This window comes from Ambystoma mexicanum, chromosome 4q (assembly GCF_040938575.1).
Source record: "Ambystoma mexicanum isolate Mex_15411 chromosome 4q, UKY_AmexF1_1, whole genome shotgun sequence".
Taxonomy (NCBI): Eukaryota; Metazoa; Chordata; class Amphibia; order Caudata; family Ambystomatidae; genus Ambystoma; species Ambystoma mexicanum.
The window spans coordinates 285478107-285500026 of NC_090928.1; the positions used below are offsets into that span (position 1 = coordinate 285478107).

At 46.5% G+C, this 21920-nt stretch overlaps 1 protein-coding gene across 1 annotated transcript in view; it reads right to left on the reverse strand.

Annotated features, from left to right (window-relative positions):
- HDAC2 (histone deacetylase 2) overlaps positions 1-21920 on the reverse strand; it is a 427626-nt gene that overhangs the window by 222300 nt on the left and 183406 nt on the right. Inside the window, exon 6 of the mRNA XM_069607858.1 lies at positions 13706-13847. Coding sequence (XP_069463959.1) covers positions 13706-13847 — 142 coding nt within the window. The remainder of the gene's footprint in view (positions 1-13705; positions 13848-21920) is intronic.

Below are 21920 nucleotides of genomic sequence, written 5' to 3' on the forward strand. Positions count from 1 at the left end.
GCTTCTTGTTTCGCCATTTCCTGTTGAAAAGGTCCTTCTTGAGATTTACTTTGCGCACCAAACATTTTGCCCTTGGCGGGATTCACTGGTGAAGCCATCCTCTGGCTCCAGCATGTCTGGCCGGGGCAGGAAGTGAGGGAGGTACCTGAAACTCCCTATGCTTAATCCCCTTGGTCACAGGAATGCACTGGCTGTCCTCAGAGGACAGCCACCCTGCTGTGTGGGTGACAGCTAGGCTGCAAATGAATGGAAGAAACCTGCATAGGCTTTTTGCTTGGAAGGCAGAGTCGACCACTGGACAAAGGAATCCGAAGAAGAACTTGGAAGAGACGCCTGCAGCAACTCATGGACCGTTGGTTTGCCCGGTGAAGCCCTGCTGCAGTGCCGAAGCTCAGAATTTGCCTCGACTAGAGAAGCCCTGCAATGGATGACTTCTCCCCTTGTATTGGTGGGAAAAATCAACTTAACTTGCTGCTGCTGGAACCGATTGCCAGGGAGAGGAACACCAGACCGAGTCCATTGCTTTTTTAGTCAGACCCGAGCTCCAGGAAGATCCTCATGACTCCCATGAAGCAGGACTGACCAAGCCTGAACCACCTCAACAGAGTGCTGGACCCCAGATGCGAGGAAAGACAATAGTGGTATCCGAGAACCGCAGCGGTGCCGTTTACGAGAGCCACAAGGAGCTGAAACCGTGAAGTGCAGCTGATCTGAAGCTTGCCCATTGCTGCTGCCGACCTTCCATTCTTAGTGCAGGAGTCCCCAGACCTCTTGTCCCCACGACTAAAGCCCAGGAACACAGGATCTGCAGATCTACACAGGAACAGAAGCCATCTGGAAGCAGTTTTTCTTCTAACAAAAGGTACTGTAAAAGTAAGAGGATTTACCTCTCGTCATGTGGCCTTGCTAGCTCTCAGTTGACACTTGTCTTGGTTGCATTTGCAGAGTTGCTTGCAGCTTTGCCCCTCAAGCCTCTCAGCTTGTGGCCCTTCAGGGATTTCGTTTTATACAAAAACTTTTAAAAAGTCTTGCACAATGTTTTAGCTTACCTGCAGCTGCAACAAGTGCTTCAGTTCACCTGGACTTTTGCTCAACTAACATTGGCTGTCCTGGATCCCTGAAAGACGCTTCTTACCTCCGACTTTGTGCTTTGCCTTTCCCCCAGGAAAGGGTAAATTTACTTTGCATTGGAGGGTTCAAAAAGTACTTACCTGCTTAAGAATATTTGTCAACCATTGTTTTATTCCTTTATTTTCTCCTTATTTAGCACAACCTCCATATTGCTCTAAATGTACCAGTGATATATTAACGTCCACAGTGTCCTAGGAATTCAAGTCACCTCAGAGTGTAGGAAGAATCTATGTGCCATCCCAAATGGGTATTTACTGATTTAAAGAAACTGAGAGTGTCATTTTGAACTGTATTTCTGTGTTACTTATTGTTAGGGAGAATTCCCAGAAATGTGCTAATTCCCCTCTACCTTAGAGACCCCAAGCAACTTTTGAGGACTTGAATTTTTAACCTGGACAGAGGGAGACCCTTTTTTCCCCCACTATGGGCCTGATGGCGTAACGCCGGCGGTATTACTGCCGGCAGTATTAGCCCTACCGCCGAACTCCCCGGCGCTAATAGTGCCGGATCAAGAGTTTGCGGTGATGTAATTCCCCATTGAGCTCATTCGGGAATGCGCCATTCCACATTGAGCTCAATGGGAAAATGTGTGCTCTTAACGCCGGCGGATTTACCGCTGGGGGTAATAGCGCAAATTTTCAGGGGATTTCCCCCTAGCTCAGAGCTGGGGCGAAATCCGCCAAAGTCCTGATTTGGCGGATCCTTAAATCCGGCGGTAATAGCGCTACCACCGGATTTAAGGGTTACTGCCAAAGTCGTGATCAGACCCTATGTATTTTAATGTGATTTTGAACTCTGTTTCTTTTGGTAGTGGAGTCTGACAAACTCCATAGGCATCTTTTACATTGTGTCACAGCACCTTCAGTGCAGTGGCACAGGGAAGTCTTTCAGATTTCCCAAATGTTTAAATAACTTCTTTTGGATAAACGACTGTTTCCAAGAGCAGTAAAGTGAAATTGATTTGACTTACACTTGTAACTTTCTAGACTCAGTACACACTATCTTACAATAGGGTGCAGGAGGGGTTACTTAGTATCCCCTTTGTCTAGCTTCTCATGTAACAATTTTATGTTACCCTTTCCTCGATGAATGGCTGGTGGCAGTGGTTTACTTTTTAAACTAACTTGGTGTGCATTTACCGCGCGCTGCGTTCGCAGCTGCAGTAAAGCACCCAAGGGTGCCATTTTTGTCAAAATCACCCAGTCTTTTTTCGCCATTTCTTTGAGGCAAGCTCCTTCTTGAGATTTATTCTGCATGCCAAACCAGGTTTAGTCCCTTTGTTCGTTTTGCCTTTGGCAGGATTCATGAGTGAAGCCCGCCTCTTGCTCCAGGGTGTCTGGCGGGGGCAGGAAGCGAGGGAGGTGCCCGAAACTCCCTGTGTCTCCTAGGAGACTGAAATGCACTCTTAGGTGATTGGCCAGCTGGCTGTCCGGCAAGGACAGCCACCCTGCTGGGTGACTGAAAGCTATGCTGGAATGAATGGGAGAAACCTGCATAAAAGGCAAGGCTTTTTGGCTTGGAAGGCAGAGTCGACCACTGGACGAAGGAATCCCAAGAAGAACTTTAAGAGGACGCATGCTGCAACTCCTGGAACGTTGGTTTGCCGGTGAAGCCCTGCTACTGTGCTGAAACTCCAAATTCGTATCGACAGAATGACGACTTCTCCCTTAGACAGACCCTCCAGCTTATAGCGATTTTGCGATCCTTCAAAATGCCGCGAAAACGGCCGTTTTGTGCAAAAACAGCATCTTTAAAAAATATATATTTTTTTTACTTTTTTTTTTTTTTTTTAAAGTAATCTGCAAAAATTACTGTTTTAAAAAAAATACTCAGGGTGCCAGGTTCTCAACTTTTTTTTAACACAAGAAATGAAACACGCCAACACATCTCATCACTTGCGCCCCAAAAAAGTGCAGCCCAATCCACAAGGGACACATGAATGGGCACATTTTATATGAGTGCCCATTCAGATGCCACTTTATTTGATCAAGGAGGTGAAAAAGGCCGTTTGTCAATTTAAAAGCGCATCCCTCATTTCCAAGCAAGATGCACTTTTAAATAAGCAGAAATTGTAGGCAACCCTACGCGCATGGGATGTAGGGCTGCCACTGCATGACAAGGTCTTTCCCGACCCTGTCATGCAGTTCATTTAAGGTATGAACCGCTGCTGTGTCGCTTGCAGGATAAAAATGCATTTTTTGGGTCGCATTTTACAGTGGCAGGCACCTGGAGGGCCTGTTCCTGTGAAAGGCGCTGGGAGCTTGCAGAACACTGTCGGGAGAGAGATTCTATTCAAAGTACTGCCCATTTTGATGACAAAAATCGATCGAATGTTACAATTTGACCTATTTCGTCCAGTACTATTCGATTGATTTTTATAAATACTGAACATGTGTTGCGGGGGTGTCACCCGCTCCCCATGTTCAGTATTTTTGGTCCAGGGTGGTTGCAGAAGTGTTTTCCCCTTTTTCCTCAAAATTGGAGACAGAGACAGAAAAAAAAGAAAATAACGAAAAAGGGACCCTGCGGAGTCAGATCCGACTCACGTTAGAGGGACGGATGTGGCACCGCAGGGTTGCAGGGGAAGCGGCAGCGACCAAGCAGTTGAGGGGAGGGGGTGCGGTGGTGGTCATCGGTACATTTTGGGTTGTTTGGCTGAAGTGCAAATCAATTTGCAGCAAAATTGACTACGGTCAATTCAGCCGCAAATAATTACACTTCGGTCAAACAACCCAGAACACCATTCAAGGCAGCTGGCCAGCGCACAATTTGTGCTACAGCTCAAGCCTGTGGAAATGCGCCAGTCACCTTTGAGAATAAGGTGACCTGCTCATTTCCAAAAATGGGTTATCTAAAAAGATCATATCCTCTGTTCTTTTTTTAAATGCCCCATTTTTTAAAGGAACTGGGTCAAAATCTACAATGAAAAAAAATGGTTACACCATGAGAGAGACGGAGAGTGATGGGTGAGATGTGAAGTGATAGGCAAGAAAGCAGAGGGAGAGCAGTGGGTCAGTGGAGGAAGCGCTGCACAAGAGAGCAGAGGAAGCAGTGATGCGGTGGCCCAGAAATCTGAGAGCGAGCAGAGGTACAGAAAGTAGAGGGAGCGTGTGGTCAGTGAGCCAGAAAGCAGAGAGGAAGTGGTTGGCCAGAAAGAGGCAGTGAGCTGCAGATTGGGAAAAAGGATGAGGGAAGAGTGCGATAGAATGAGAGAGGATGTAAGATGCAGAAGCAGCACAAAAGAATGAAGGAAAGTATATTGCGGGAGGAATTGTAGAGTGTAAGGTGTGAGTAGGGAGTATGATTTGGAGTGTGGCAGGGGCTGGGCAGTGAAAATTGTGACTTGACAGTATGACGTAGCACGTGAGTATTTGTATGACAGAGTGAGAGGTTAAGGAATGCAAGTTGTGATGGAGAGTTGGTGAGATGTGTGTTGGCGAGAGAGGCGTGTGGGTGTTTGGGGGATTGGAGAACATAGAGGGGGAATATTTTCAGCATTACAACTGATAATTATCAATTTAGTTCATACTATTAAATAGGCATGAACATTAAACCAGAAATGTAGCTAAATCAAACACTATTCTGCCAAGCCAGACACATCTGGGACTCTTCCTATTAAATTAATACAAAAGATACATAATGATGATACCCTGGCTCTCTTGCCTATTTCCTGCAATGTGGCAACAAAATGTCCCGAAAAATGACTCAACAAATAAAGGTTTGTGCAGCAAAATTTGTCATTTCAAGCTGCAAAATTCTGGAAGGTCTGCTTAGAGTTGGTAGGAGAAACCAACTCCAAAGTAAGCTACCTGGACATCCTCTCGGAGCTGGTTGAATTTTCACTGCAGTCGCTGCTGGAACTGAAGAGCCAGGGAGAGGAACACAAGGTCATGTGCGTTGCTTTTAAGCTGGCCAAGAGCTTCAGGAAGATCCTCCGACTCCCAGGAAGCAGGACTGACTGAGCCTTAGCCACCTCAACTGAGTGAGGGACCCCAGATGCATGGTTGCCCATCTCGACAGCCAGGACCCACGGTGTTGCTATTTGCGGTAGACACAAGGAGCTTAAACACCAAAGTGCCACTTGTTTGAAGATTGCCTGTTGCGAGCAGTGACCATCCCATTGCAGTGCAGGAGTCCCAAGAAGTCCTCCCTTTTGTTCCCACGACGGAGGCCCAGGAATACCAGGATCTGCAGAGCTGCACGTCAACAGAAGTCATCTGCTGCACTTTTCTTCAACCTAAAGGTAGTGTAAAGTATGAAAGAACTTACCTCTTGCTGTGCCACCTTGCTTGTCATCATTGGAGACTTGTCTGGGTTTCCTCTGTAGAGTTGCTAACAGCTTCTTAGCTTTATTAGCCTTATTAGCTTGTGTCCCTACTTTGTAGTTCTTATTCTACAAAGACTTCTAAAACATTGTGCAAGACTTACTTACCTGCAAGAAGTGCTTCAGTTCATCTAGACTTTTGCTAACTTAACATTAGCTGGCCTGGCTCCTTGAATGACTCGTCTCTCCTCTGCTTAGATGTTGTGTCTTCCTTCAAGGAAGGGGTTAACTGATTTTGCATTGGGGGTTACCAAAAATACTTACCTGCTTCAGGATATTTGTGTGATCCATTGTTTTGTTCTAATAACCTTTTTTCCGTTTGGCATATTCCTAAATCTGATTCTAAATGCAACAGTGATATATTAATGTCCCCAGCACCCTAATTATTGAAGTTACCTGAGGGTGTAGGTAGTGTCTGTGGGCCATCTCAAAAGGGTACTTACTGATTTAGACATCTTAAGAGTGTATTTTTGAAGTGTATTTGAGCGTTACGGTTATATCGCCTTTTAAAGGCGGCTTACCCTAACTGACTGTTAAATTAATAATTGTTTAATCAGGAAACCTTGTGTGTAAGAGTTTGAATACTTGTCACTGTGAATCTCTAACTCCTACAGCTCACACTGACCCCTCTTGAGATAAGCCTGGCTGCTCAACACGCTACCAACCTGTGTAGTACAGACTCATACCAAAGGTTGGGTTCCTATTGCCAGGAGGTCAGGGTTGTTGTAGTGCACCCAAAGGGTACTGCATACAATCTTGCCTAACACTTATATACTGCTCCCTTCTAATGAAGGGTTATTCAACTGGCTGATAAATACATTAATAGTTTAATCAAGAAACCTTGAGTGAAAGTGTTTATTTGGATACTCTTCACTGAATTCCACGTTACTGCTCACATGGACCCCTCTTGAGATGAGCCTGGCTGTTCAGTCACTGTACCAACTTGTGTAGTACATGCTTATACCAAAGGTTGGTTATCTATTGCCAAGAGGTCAAGGCTGGTGCAGTCTCCCACAGGGTACTGCATGCAATCTTGCTTAACAAAGACCCATGTTAGTTCTCAGTAGAGAGGCTCCAACACGACTTTGTTACTTTGTAACTCAAATGTTACACTGTAACCCAAACGATATAATGATACAATGTGTCCAGGATGGAAAGCAGATCTTTTTTTACTGTTTATTTAACTTTTTTACTTTTGCATATACCGCAAATGGCTACTAAAGGTGTCTAGCACCATATAGCGGCTGTTCCACAAGATTTGTGCCCATCGTTTGGCTTTCACGGGCAAAGAGGTAGTTTGTATGGGGCATGGGACTGTCTGGTCCCAGTCAACATGCAGGTGGCTGAATGTCTTGCTGGGCAGATGTGGCTAGCCATGATTGGGATAGCCACTACCAGTTTGAATAGTGCAAATCCTTAGCATTGCTGAACCTGGACAAGCTTCCAGTCCAGATCTTGGATAAAAGGACTCCTGCAGCCATTCAACCGATCATCAGTGGAGCCAAGACCCATACGAAGAAGTGCAGCACGCTGACAACCCGAGGTCAACAATTGCAGCTGACCAGCATTGCCTCCAGCCAAGTCCCAATGAATCCCTGCACCTTCTTTCCTGATCTCAAGAAGTCCTTAGTCGGTACTTTGACCCCCTGAACCGATAAGAACAACCAGTCTCTACCCCGGTCAAAGATCTGTGCCTTCAGAAGTGTCCCTGGACCAACTGGTGGACTGACCGGCTCTCTCTGGCTACTTCCAAACAGCCATCGCCCTTCTGAGTGCATACTTGGAACCTTGAGGATCTTCAGCTTGTACAAGACGCCTGCTCCTGCATTTTCAGCCTTCTTTCATCAACAGAAGTTGAGCTGGGCCAGTTCCTTTGTTCGTGCACCGACTTTGTGAATCTGAGTCGTAAACACTGTCATCGTTCAATCACATAGTAAACGCAACAGAAAAGAATAACTTTGGAACTGATGACTTTAGGGCACAAGGCCTCAATCCTTCTTGGGGTTGGACTTACAAAGAGCTAGGGAATTGTTTTAGTGTTGCTCTAAAAGTGTTTATGCTTTTTATGGATCTGACTACTGGTTTGTGTTTCATTAGTTTATGAACCATATGCAGTCTCACTTCTCTTAAACGTGAATGCACACAGATGTTGTATAGTAATATTTGTCGAGAGATTTCATTACTTAGTATGTTTTTAAATGGTCTAATAAAGCATGGTATATGTTTGTACTTCCTGGTCTAACTAATTACTGGTGGTGTTCTGTGTTTCCATAGACCACTCTATACCCAAACTGGACATGATTAACACCGAGAATGCCTTTGGAAAGAAAAATAAACCACCAAAAAAACGACTATTTCTTCCATATTCTACACAGGACCTACCCTAATTTAAGAACAGCTATGTATACAACAGTGCTATGCACCTATTATAAAACAGAAAAACCACAAAAGATATCCCTATATTGTTTCAATACAATTGTCTCAACACTATGTTCCAAGTAAGAAGAATGCTTACCTATTAGTGATTTACTGTTTCACTAACCCTAAATGGAGGTTCACAGAACAAGCTTCAGGCAACTTGAGGTAATGGGTCTAATACAATATTCACTATTAGTTTTTCATTGCAAGATCTGGAAAGTGAATCTCCCCATTCAGAGGATGGAAAGATACAAGGTTTGCATATGCTTCGACACAGGGAATTGCTGCTGAAGAAACACTGCTAGACGAAAGTAAAGTTTGGAACTCTTGATGTCTTCTCCACAAAAACTGCTAATTCAATTTGCGGTCCCACTCAAAATGGCAACTTCCTATGTATGGTAAGAGTAGAGTATGCTCCATGAAGATCTGACTGCGATCTGCCTACGATTAAGAGCACAAGCATGACATATGGACCTATGTCTACTTTGCTGGTCTTAAAAGAGCACAGTGCAGTGACCTGCATAAGAGTCCTAGGCAAATCAGTAGTCCAGACCAGCCATGCGACAGCAGCAGGATCTAAGCAGAAGGCCCCACAACAATGCTATCAGCAGAGAAAAAGAAAAAAAAAAGAAAAGGATCTGTTCAGTTTTCCCTTCTACCCATAGAAGTAGCAAACTACTACTGCTCCACATAAACAGAGCTACCATTTCTTACTCGCCAAAAGACAATTTTTCACTAGCCAATGTCTAGTGGCAAGTGCACATTTTGAAGTCTGCTTATATATTTAGAGCAGATCGTACTTGTTTTGCTTTTTCATCTCTCATACTCCTTATTGTCTTTGCACTCAAGATGAAGTTGCTGAACAACAACAAAAAAAAGACAGACACCAAGTTTCAATTTAAATTGTGAGGATATAAAAAGTGAAATTTTTCAAACTCAAAGCAGCCCCTCCCCACCCTACCCCTACGATACTTCTGATATTTTACACAATTTTAGACATTTCAAACAGCATTCTCCCTTGCTTGCCACTTGCTAAATCGGTGCTCTGACATTAAGTGTTGAAGAGTGTACAGCAGTGATTATGTGTTACTTTCCCTAATAAATCACTGGCACTTCGTAAAGTCACAATCTTTGATGGATACCTCAAAGGACATAAGGTGGGCAAAATAATATTGTCCAGGTACGTTTTCAATAGTTTGAAGGAGCACACAAGTTGGTATTTCGTTTTGTCCATAGAAACCAGGACGACAAATTCAACAGACAGAGAATATGGATATAAAGCTAGGCAAATACAGGTTTTACCACAAAGCTGCAGCCGAAGCAGTATGTCCTAGGGACCACTAGTTCTAGGTTTGAAACCGAGCCAGCAGGAGATTGATGGAAGCAAAGCAGAATTGGGGCCAATGGAAATCAATGGTGAGTCACAGTAGGGATAGAGCAGGGGTGTCCAAAATCACATTTTTCCTGTCCTCAGGCGGGCACAAGCAAAAGAAGATTCCAAGGGATCTCAGGATGATCCCAGGAACTGGGGACAAGTCACTGAAAAGTCAGTTTGGAGACAGGAAAACCTAGTAAGTGCAGGGTTTCTTTCCTAGGGCTGGTACACAGGGAATTGAACCCCAAACCAGCAACAAGTCAGAGCGGCAGCTGAAAGATAGAATCCATTTTCTCAGGCGATGACCCCACCAACAAAAAAGCAGCGACAGGGCATAACCAAGACTAAGGAACCCGACCAAGAGGGTCTGGGCATCTAAAGAGGCAAAATGGGGCAGCCAGCAAACCATGAAAGAACAATCCCACCTGATGGGAGCAATGCATTGGGGTAACCCAGTACATCCCAACATGAAGAGACGACGGAATAGCAGCATCCCACCACTCTTCTAGGTGAAGGAAGCGCCCTACCTTGAGGCACTTGCTCGAAGAGGACATCACCTCTATAGTCGGAAACTCAGGATAGACCTAAAAACTGCCAAACACTAAAGGTCCACCCAAACCAGATGTGTTTGCCATGTCTGTGGAAGAAAACCAAGCTAGGCCAGTTCAAACCACACTGGAGTGTGCATGGCTGGACTCAGAGGGAGCCCGTGTCAGCCCAACAGCCATTTTATGGCTGCCTCCTGGTCCCTACAGACAAAGGGATGCCCCCAAAATAGAATTGCAGGATCAGGGATTAAAAAGTTGCGTTAGTACATCAATCATTACAGTTATATTGGGCGTCTAATGGAGTAAGACTGCGCCTTTGTTGAAGCTGGAACTAAATCACTGCTGCCATAGGCCTACTTCAAAGCACTATTAGTGTGAAAAAACTCTGGGACCAAATGGGGGGCTGGAAAAGCACGACTGTCCTAGCAGCAATAGGCCAGCACATAAAAAAAGGTTGCTGTGACAGGGTTTTAGAGGTCCCCCAGTTCACAAAAGTCAAGGATCCAAGAAAACCAGCAGGGGGAAAAAGCAAAACGGTTTTGGGGGGTCCCATAAAAAGGGACTAGAGAGCTGCAGAAACAGAATTGTGTCCCAACCAGCACCTATAGGTAACTCCTCACTTAGCAAGTGGGCATCCCTAGTACCCAGAGCCCACCTCTGTCCCAAAGGAGGAAAACAAAAAGTGATTTCATCACATCTACCTACAAAATGAGCAGCCTTGTTAGAGGACTATAATTCTAAAACTAAACAAATGTTCTTTAAAATATGGGCTGTAAACTGAAACATTCACCTCTCTGGTGATGAATTATTCTTGAATGGCCAGATGTACGATCATTTCAAAGCCAAGAGGAGCTGCTTTGCAAATTGAGTGGGTTAGAGGTTTGTATCATTACCCTAAAGACACAATAGCTTACCCTCTGCACGTGCAAAGCCTTCCATATTGGTTTTGTCTTTCTTTCGGAGTGAGAAAACACCCTCAAAAGATCTCAATAGATGCAACAACAAAAAAACAACGCAAACATCCTACATTCACAGTAAAACCCTACTCTTCATTTTACAGCCTTGCATAAATACAATCCCAAGGCATAGCAGACAGCTGGATTGTTACACGTTATTAAAAAGGGTAGAACTGGCTGGTAGCCGGTAGAATTCATACCACTTAAATCTGAAGGATCATTTCTGGCTCTTTGTCCTTGTACATAGGGCAAATGAACAAAGTGTGCCACATCTTCAACAGCCCTTGCAAGCACCCAGACAGCTCTTTGCCTTTGTTCCATGCTCTTTAAATGGTAAAATATTTCATCTGTATTTAACCATGAGGAGATCGAGTGCACCTTTACGTGAACCTGGATAGATAAGGCTTACATACAGGGTTCGTAATTTAGGGAAGCTGGGAGCTATCTCGCACCTGCTTATTGTTAGCACTGTTTTTCTGAAGTCCAACTAAGGGCTGAATAAAACCATTAAACAGACAGTACAAGACTCCACTTTTAGTATAAGGCTGTACCACTAGAGTTCATGGTAGCGTAGACATAGCAGCCAGGCTTATGTTAGGAGGGAGAGAGGGCTGTAGAATCAGTACAATGAAATTGTAATATACATATGGACCTAAAGAAACACTGAAACACTATGGCCCTCATTACGACCCTGGCGGAGGACCATGGTGCAATTTGCACCATGGTCCATGGCGCAGAGCTGCCAACTCCGCCATGGGGGTTGGCGGACTTACCACCCCATTCCGACCTTGGCGGGGCGGTAAGTCCCCAATCCCCATTTACCCTTCCCCATTCCCATTTTTGCCCCATAGGGTATAATGGGAGTGGGGAAGGCGTTAATTACGCCACCGTAAATTACGGTGGCGTAATTAACAGGTCCCGTAGCGCCATGGATTTTTCCGCCCGGAAAAACCAGGCGAAAAAACCACCATGGCGCTACGGGAACTCGTAGTAAGGCGGAAAGGTACGCCATGCATTACGCTGGCGTAAAACCCTTTCCGCCAGGGTCGTAATGAGGGCCTATGTATTGTAAAAAAATAAATGTTTTATTTAAATACAAGTAGGCCAAGATAATTCTTGAGGGGAATACGTACCATCACAGATGATAAACACATTATAAAAAAACAACACTATGCTTGAAGGTGCACAGACCAAAGCATATAACCCAATTTGGAAAACCTAACAGGAGTTCGAGGGAAGTCAAACCAATAGTTACTTTTAGATTACTTTCAGTAATACAAGGGTAGTAGACACTAGCAGTTGTAATGTGACCCCCAGCAGGAAATCCCTTAGTAAACCAACTGGACAGTATAGATTTTGAGAATATTGGAACACTTATTTTAGTTACAGTAACAACCTATAACTTATTTTGTAATAACCCCAAAGTTATACTAGGTGAGAAAAACCCAAAGGATGTAATTTTCTATTACAGGTGCTTTTGAGATCAGTAAAACACAGATTGAGATAAGCAGTAACTCTTGTAATTTATTTTAGGATGGAAAACGGCTACCTCAAGGTAAGTAAAACCTATACACCTTTTAAAGGAGTCATCAGCAACTTGAAAGGCAGGTATAAACCAGACCAGGGAAAGCAAAACCCAGTGTTGCACTTTATGAATGACTCAGTGATTCTAGATAGGTGAAATCTAATGCAGACTTATTCTGGACAGGGCAACAGCAAGTCAGGGGAAGCAGGACTCAGTTGGGAAACCTATACACCTATTATCTGAAAGAAATAGTTAGTGAAGCGAACAGCATTAGTTTTGGGAAGAGGAACAACCAATTCACAGGGGAGTAAAATAACCTTACATCTACTTTCTATTAGAATGGTGAAACCATTTTTAAGGAAAGTGAGACTTTACAGAATGGCAGAACATTTCTAAAGTGATTAATAACCTTACATATACTTTTCATAATGGCAGAACATTTCTAAGGTAAGTAATAACCTTTGTAACTGTTCACTCTCAGAGGTAGTTATCAACCAACCTCTTCAGCAAATAAGTATCTTTTCAACACTTATTCTCTTTTCTAGGCATAATGCCCAATCCTTACAAGTCTTTGCCTTATTCTTGGAGCTAGAGTGTTTCAGTGGCAGAAAGGGGGTCACTAGGGTCTAGTGTCCAACAGGCAGGTCAGGATAGGTTCTTAAGTAGCAAAAGTAAAGTTCCCAAGGAAGACTGTTAGAACAAGTAAGGGGTGAGGTTGGGGGTGGGTGTTAGGGGGTGGGGGGTTTGAATTTTCAGAATGGAATCGTGCCTCTGAAGATCCAGCAGGATGTCCACAAAGTTTCAGCGAGAATTGGAATTCGGAAGACTGCACAATAGCTTGAGGTCCCAGGATATTGCAGCCCAGCAAGGTCGCAGCACGGCATGGAATGGCTCAGAATGCAGGTCTTATTGAGTCTAGTGGGTCTAGTGGGTCTCACCAGGCCCTGGGTCGGGATCATCATTTTCGGAGTCCCTAGGGCGATTGGAAGGGCAACAGCAGGTTCCGCTTTCCAAGTTTACCACAGGGTGGTTTTTGCTATGGGCCTGACGTAGGAGGACAAAAGGGAGTAATCCCGTACCCTAATGCTTTTTTTGTTGCGTTTGTTCAGCTGGGTACCTCCTGTAATTTTATTCAATGACATTTGAATTATAGGGGATTGTTTTGCAAACTAATGGCAAATGTTAAGCGTTATGTTATGATTTCCATTTTATGCACTCCTCCACTTTTCTTCATCCTTGTTGGTTTTATCAATTGCATACACTTGACTTTCTGAATATGTACTTTAGCATATGTAGTATTTATGACTTTAAGGGGGCTATTGACTACTGTGAGTGCACTTATTTCTTTTTATCTATATGTGGGCTTCTAAGATAAATTGTATCGCAAAAAGCTGAAATTGAGATTCAATTTAGGGAATGTCATCTCACCCTTAAATCTCCAGTTCCGGGAAAGTATTCGCCATACTTGTGGAATGATACAGTCATAACACGGTCTGTGGTATAAAATGCCTCTTCGACGCCATCGCCATGATGGATGTCAATATCTATGTACAGTACTCGCTGGTGATACCTGGAAGTGGAAATAGGAACATATGCTTGAATCACAAAGGTTAAATGTTTAAAGTCGTTAAGTCATCCAAAAAGTGCAACATTTTTATAATACTCTAGGCTCTAAAACACAGTCTGTCATTTTTGATGCAAGTTCAAAAACATCTTTGCAAACTCTGGATTTCACTTTTTGTCCTGTTAAAAGGGGGTTCAAGCAACATAAATCTCCCACACTTACCTTTTCGCTCAGATCTCCTCATCAAGGACATGAAAAGGAGGGCCAGAGAAAAACACCAGACACAATGAAGCATTAGTGGTCAATGTTATCAAAGTAATATTGACATTTCTCACTGACAGCGCTGTAAAACTCACTTGGAAAGGGCAAACATGTGAACTCAGGCCAAAAGATCAGGTGAAGAGACCACGATTTTTGGCACAAGCCCATTTGCAAACTGTCAGAAGTGGCAAGACCTCCGGGATTTGCCAGTTCATCACTGTGCTACCAGAGCAGAGTCATGGGTAAACAAGCATTTGCAATGCCAATAGTTTGGGCGGTTACTGTTCTTTGCATTATACAATTATAGGCACCAGGGTGGAGAGTGAAAAGTTTTAAAGGTGGATGTGATAATGGGTGTGCAAGAGAATAAGAAGGGGAATAGATCAAGGGGGAAACCAGTGACAGAAGGTGCCATAAATGATGAGCAAAAGGAAATATGAGCGAGAAAGGGTAAGAGTGAGATAGAACGAAATAAAGTGAGTGTGAGAGGAAGTATGAGAGAGAGTAGAGCGTGGAGGTAAGGTAGGTGGGTGGGTGAATAGAGGGTATAGGTTGGGTGGGGCTAAAGAGCTAGAGGGGGTATGAGTGCGTGGGTGGGCCTAGAGTAGAGAAATGTCCCCTAGTCACAGGAGGTCGAAATTGAGAGAAGATGGGGCTGTTTAGCTTTTGCTTGAAACTTACAAGTACCTGGTTTGCTTGACACCAACAAATACCAAAGCAACACGCCTATGATAATTAGGTCTGTGCACCTTTGGGACAGTCTAAATCCAAAATGGGACACATCTATAAAACATTCAAAGCATACGGGGTCGTAACTAATGGACAAAGTAATATATATGCATCTTACGTGGAAGTAGATTTGCAGCACACTAGATACAAACTCACCGTAACCCGGTTTTGGCTCCTGGCCACTGGCTATTTCTGGATACCCAGGAGCTGCTTTTGCTCCTACTTATCCACTCTTCATTTCAATCCCTACAGATATGTCCCCTCCCTGCCTATACTTGTGGAAAGGCATTTGGCACATACAAACATGACTGCAATTTAATTGAATGTTATTTACATAGATCCTTCGCAATAGATGTTTTTAAGCCGATTATGGTTTAAACCAAGTAATATGACAGCGTGAGGAATGTGTACAATTGTGCCACTGGTAGTTATGTCAAGATAACCTACACACTACCAGTCCTTAGAGGCTCAGAATGGTTAGCGGGATGCAGAGTAGAATCATGCAGAGGCCACATGCGGTCAACGCGAGTCAAATATGTCACAGCATGCGATCTAGACAGTGTAATGCTGAAATGTGTGTCCCTTGCACATACTTTAGGCCGCAGCTGCTACAAAACAGTGGCCAGCCAAGTGTGTCCATACTTTAACACAGAGCCACAATCTATGACAAAATGAATCATGATCATGCAATTAAGATATGCTGCAGTTTATGGCAGGTCAATGCACCTTTTGAGGCAACGCAGACCAACATATCACTACTTACAACATGTGTAAATACATCAAATGCTGGTCGTCATATGTGGCAATGAACCTGATGGAACAATGGGTGCCCAGCCTGTGGCAAAGCACTGTTAGGTAAGAAATGGTGCAGTCACACTGAGACTACACAATACTCATCTGCTTGGTATTAGGTAACCCACCTTTTGGTATAGGTCTGCACTACACAAGTTGCTAGTGTGACTGAGCAGCCAGGCCCATATCAAGAGGGGTACATGGGAGCTGTACAAATGAAATCCGTAAATACTAGTAACCAAGTAACACTTGCACTCAAGGTTTCAGTTATTAATTGTAATTTATCAATTAATAAATAAGCATCCTTTAAAAAGGCGGTTGTAACAATGTAAATATACTTTTAAATTGTTGTACAGAATCAGAACAAGTTAGTGGATAATCTTTGGATATGCTTATTACACAATTCCTACACCCTGAGGGGACATCACAAGGACAGTAATGGCCTTTATATATCAAACTAGTAAACCACAGATTCCGAGGTTTGTAGAAAGAAGGTTAAGGGAGGACAAAGGTTAGACACTTTCTCAGTGCATGGGAGGACAACTAAATCTTCCAATGAATTCTAGATAAGCCTTTCCCAGCATTAACAGTATACAACAAGCTACCACCTATGAGGGACAAACAGTATCAGAGTAAATGGGCTAGAAGAACAAGTTACTCTTACCTGGTAACGTTCTTTCGATTGGATGGTCCGACGACGTATTCCATATCTATGACAGTAATCACCACAGCTGTGCTGCTTCGGAAAATCTTCGGCCTCTGCGTCCTGCGTCGATACGCCGCCCTCGAGGACCTCCTCCGGCGGCCGACGTCACTGGATGTTATAAGTAGGACGCACGACGCCCATAGCCTCAGTTGTAGTTTTTTCCCCCATAACGTGTGCCAGCAGTCTTCTGCCAGTCTGACACACAAAGCCTTGAGGAAACGTAAGCTGCAATCGCATAAGAAATTCTGTAGCGGGGAAGGTAGGGAGGAAGCGATATGAAATACGTCATCGGACCATCCCACCGAAAGAAGGTTACCAGGTAAGAGAGTAACTTGTTCTTCGAGGGGATTGGGTCCTCCAACGTATTCCATATCGATGACAGACTCCCAAAGCAGTACCAATGCAAGGAGGTGGGAAAAGAATTTAGAAAACAGAAATTTAGCAAGCCCAATCAAATTGTTTAGTAAAGGACCGCCTTACCACAGGCCAGATTCTGCCCCCGGATGGAATCGAGGGAATAGTGCCGTACAAAAGTATGTACCGAAGCCCAGGTGGCTGCATCACAGATATTACGAATAGGAACACCCCTCTGGAGGGCAGTAGAGGCAGCCATACCCCTTGTAGAATGGGCCCGTAAGCTGACCGGTGGGTCCCTACCCGCCAAGCGGTAACACTCATAGATAGCCAAAATAATCCAGCTAGACAAAGTCTGTTTCGTCACAGCTTGACCCAAACGCTTTCCAGCGTAACCAATGAAGAGCTGATCGTCCACTCTGACCCGGGACATGCGTGAAATATAAAAGCTTAACGCTCTCCTAGGATCAAGCCTATGGAGCCTCTCCTGTTCCTTACCAGGATGTGGAGGAGAATAAAATGCCGGAAGAACAACCTTCTGGCCTAAATGAAATTCCGACACCACCTTCAGAAGAAAAGAAGGACGAACTCTAAGGACAACCCTGTCCTTATGAAACACAGTGAAGGGTGGCTTAACTGAAAGTGCCTGTAACTCACTCTGCGAGCGGAAGTGACCGCAACTAAAAATACAGTTTTAAGAGTCAGTCTCAAAGGGCATGAATGCAAAGGCTCAAACGGAGCACCAATTAGAAACTTGAGAACAAGGTTCAAATCCCAACCGGGCACCTGGAAAGGTGACGGAGGGAACACATTAGGGAGCCCTTTCAAAAACTGAGAAATTAAAGGAATTTTAAAATAGGAACACTTCAGACGAGCGCTTAAACATGGACAGCGCCGCCAGGTAACCTATAAATGGTACCCACTTGAAGGCCCCTGTGGGCCAAGGAAAGCAAAAAAGACAGTACCATGGGAATTTCACATGCAAAAGGATCCACATTCCCAACCCTGCACCAGACTCAGAACTTTCTCCAACGGTACAGGGACTTTGTTGCGGGCCTTCTGGCCGAAAGCAACACCTCCATCACGTCTTCAGGGAGGTCCCAATCCTTATACCTCAACCTTTCAGAAACCAAGGTTGAGGGATCTGACCTCTGGATGGAGAACCTGACCCCTCCCCCCCCCCCCCGTGAGAGCAGATCGTCTCAGTAGGGAAGACGACGTGGAGGGCAGATGGACAAGTCGAGAAGGTCCGGGTACCACGTCCTCCGGGCCCATGCCGGAGCAATGAGGATCATCCGGGAACCGAACCTCCGTAACCTCCGCAGTACTTGCGGGACGACGGGGGCTGGAGGAAACGCGTACAGCAGCAGGAATGACCACTCCACTACGAACGCGTCTCCTAAGGCTCCGTTTGGAGGAAATTCCCGAGAACAGAACCTCTCGCACTTGCGGTTGACAGTGGAGGCGAAAAGATCCAATTGAGGGGTCCCCCAAAGGGCAATGATCTCCAGGAGAATCTCCTAGCCAACTCCCACTCGTGAGAGATCGCGCTCTGCCTGCTCAGAGCGTCCGCCGTCTCGTTTTCGTCTCCTGCCAGATGAACTGCCGAGATCGAAACTTCCTGCTAGATTGCCCAGAACCAGAGCTGCATCGCCCTCCCTGCACAGAGGAAGTGACCCTGCCACCAACCCCCCCATTTTGTTGAGGTAGTGCATGGCCACCGTGTTGTCCGTCAGGACATTCTTTCCTCACACAGTCGGCAGAAAAGCCTTCAGGGCCAGCCTGACGGCCCTCAGCTCCAACAGATTGATATGGAGTCTGGACTCCGACGGAGACCAATGACCACTGTCAACTCGTTTGCATGAGCTCTCCTCCCGTGAGGGATGCGTCCGTCACGATCGTCACCTCCGGTCAGGGCAGCCAAAATGGAGCCCCCCTCATCAGATTGCCTTTGTCGGCCCACCACAGAAGGTCCTGGGCGACCGAAGACGGCACCTGAACAGGGTCCGACATCCTGCCGGAGGACAGACCACTGGAGCTTGAGTGCCCATTGCAAAGATCTCATCCGCAACCTGGCCTCTGGCACCAGAAGAATGCAGGATGCCATGAGGACGAGCAGTCTCAAGAACTCGAACGCTGGGAGAGTCTGGGCAAGTTGAAACTTGTGCACCATCTGCTGAATGTGAGGAGCCCTCACCTGGGCAGGAAAACACTGCCCCAGGGACGTGTCGAGCACTGCTCCAATGAACTGGAGCCTCAGAATTGGTGTCAAATGGGACTTCTATAAGTTGAGGGAGAAGCCCAGCTTGTGGAGGGAGTGGCAGGTGACAGATGATCCAGGACTTGCTTGGGAGAGCATGCCCTGATCAACCAATCGTCCAGGTAGGGGTAGACGTGAATCCCCCCTTTCCTGAGGTGCACTGCTACCACTACCATGAGCTTGGTGAAGACCCTCGGGGCGGAGGTCAATCCGAACGGCAGGACCCGAAACTGAAAGTGTGAGTCGCCAACCGCGAACCTCAGGTACTTCTTGTGCTTTGGATGGATCGGCAGATGCAAATAAGCATCCTTGAGGTCGAGAGCCACCAACCAGTCCTGAAGTTGAAGAGCTTGGAGGAATTGAGAGAGAATAACCATCTTGAACTTGTCCTTCCTGAGGAGTTTGTTCAAACCGCCCAAGTCCATGATGGGTCTCAATCCCCCGTCTTTCTTGGAAATCAAACAATAAGGGGGAATACCATCCCTTGTTCCTCTCTGCTACATGCACCAGTTCTATGGCGCCTTTCTCCAGCAGGGATTAAATTTCCTGCGCAAGGAGCGGATCCGGACTCTGCAAAGAGGTTCCCTGGTGGATTGTCGTGAGGCCTCTGCTGGAAAGGAAGACAGCAGCCGTGGGCCATGATCTCCAGAACCCACACATCTGAAGTAATGGCACGCCATTCTACGAGATGGTGTGCCAGCCTTCCCCCAACTGGAGAAGCATGGGCCTCATGACTGAGCTGAAGCGGCTGCGGCAGTGTTGAGGGCAAAGAGGCAACTGCTTGCGCGGCCTTGGCACCTCAAGTACCTTGTTTTCCACCTCTGGCACTCCTACGGTTGCCCCTTTGACTTGCAGCTCCTCTCAATTTACTAAATGACAAGTAATATCGAAAAGGAACCTCCCCTCCATTGCTGTCCCCTAGGACGAAAAGGCGGAGGTTGGCGAACTGCAGCGCCCAACGATTTCTCTGCAGCATTGGAGGTCTGCAACCTCTGAAGACTCGTCAGCCTTGCTGCCAAAAAGATGGTCACCATCAAAGGGCATGTTGAGGAGCCGGGCTTACACATCCGGAGCAAACCCCAACTTCCGCAACCATGCAAACCTGCGCATTATGGTGCTCGCCGCCATGGACCGGCTGACGCAATCAACCATGTCCAGACCCGACTGAACGGATTCACACATGGCATCCTTGCCATCCTGCACGATAGCAAGGAAACCATCCGTTCCTCCCCTTCGGGAATATGATCAGCAGCAAGGGAAATACAGTTCCACAGCCTGAAGCGCCATACCCCCAGAAGAGAATACCTTCTTCGCCCAGCCGTCAAAATGTTTGTCGTCCCTATCAGGAGGGATGGTAGGGTACAACGCCTGCTCCGGAGTAGGGTGCGTGGTCAAGTAGCAGGAGTCACCACTGGCTGGGCGATATTTTCTCAACAAGGACTTGCTCACTGCCGGGAGACTCTCCGGAGCAGTCCAAGAATCAGCCTCCCTTCTCTGCAAGCCCATATGGAATGGCAGCACCAGGTCAGTTGGAGGACCTTGGTCCAGGATATCAGTCAGGTCGTCCTGCTGAAAATCCCCAGGGGGGGGGGTTCGGTAGACCAACCCAGGTATTCAGTGACCCTCCACATGAGGTGCCGATATGAAGATTCGGCATGCGTGCCAGGCTCCAGCCTACCAAACTCCACCTCTGGAGAAGTGTCTAGACCACTGGCGTCGTGCAGCGACTGACGCAGGTCCTCAAGTTGACTGTGACCAGAAACAATGTCATCAGGAACCAATGCAGGAACCTCACATTCCTCAGACCCCTCATCCACCTCAGAAATATAATCTAGAGGCTGGAAAGAGGGTACAGAAAAAGGCACAAAGACATGTTTAGCCTTAGCCATCGCCTTTCTTGGGGGTGCCACCGTGCCACGGGGTACCTCTGACAAGGCTGCCTCGAAAGGCGTCGAGGGAATGGGCGTCGACATCGAGCGAGGCGCCTAGGCGTCGAAGACTTCCTCGGAGGCGGGGCCTCGAGAGAGTCCGTCGACGACCTTGGCTCCGCTGGCGATGTCTTCTTCGAAGACTTCACAGTCTCGCGGTCACAATGGCGTCGAGGAACGGGACCTGGAATGGGCATGCCTAGAGCGACCATCCTTGTCCGACCGGGACCTCTAAGGCGCCCGATGGTCGCGACGACTGCTCGAGCCGGAAGGCGGACGAGCAGTGTCTCTAGCGCGGCCTCGACCGGCGTCCTCGACCGGCGTCCTCAGACGGCGCAGCCGGACCGGATCCAGGCGATTGAAAAATCGCCAACATCTCCTTTCGGAACAAATCCCATTCCTCGGAGTGGAATGCTTGTTGGGACAAGCTACCCGCCTACGGGCGGAGTCCTCGGAAGAGGACGGGGAAGGCGACCTGTGACGGCGCTTCCTGGAGTGCCTCGAAGAGGCAGAGGAATGGCGGGACCGACTCCCAGACAGAGAACCCCCAGACTCATGACGACGATGTGGAGAGTCGCCCCTCGAATCGTCCGTCGAAAGACCAGTGGAATGCGACTTCCGGGGCTTGGCCACCTTACCGACAGCTTCTTCTTACGCTCCCGCAAGGCCTTCGAAGTGAGCGAGTCGTCCGTATCATGGTCGTATCATGGTCCTGTCATGGACCTGTCACGCTCACCTGGTCTCCACAGGGGCAGGACCTGTCACGCTCACCTGGTCTCCACAGGGGCATGCTCGTGTGCGAAGGATGAAGTCTGCACTGGTGTTCTGCTTAATGAGGGCCTGCTTGCGTCTTCCCTTCTGTCTTGCCTCAGGAGATGTTCGTCTGCAAGTTGAAACAAGATATTAGCCAACTGTGTGGAGCTGGTTTTGGTTTTCACCTCCTTCCGTGTTATCCTTCTCTTTCCCTGGCTCACCTTGTCTATTATATGGGTGAGCTCTCCGTCCTGCACACTCTCTGGCAGGGGCGCGGTTACTCTGTAGTTCCAGGA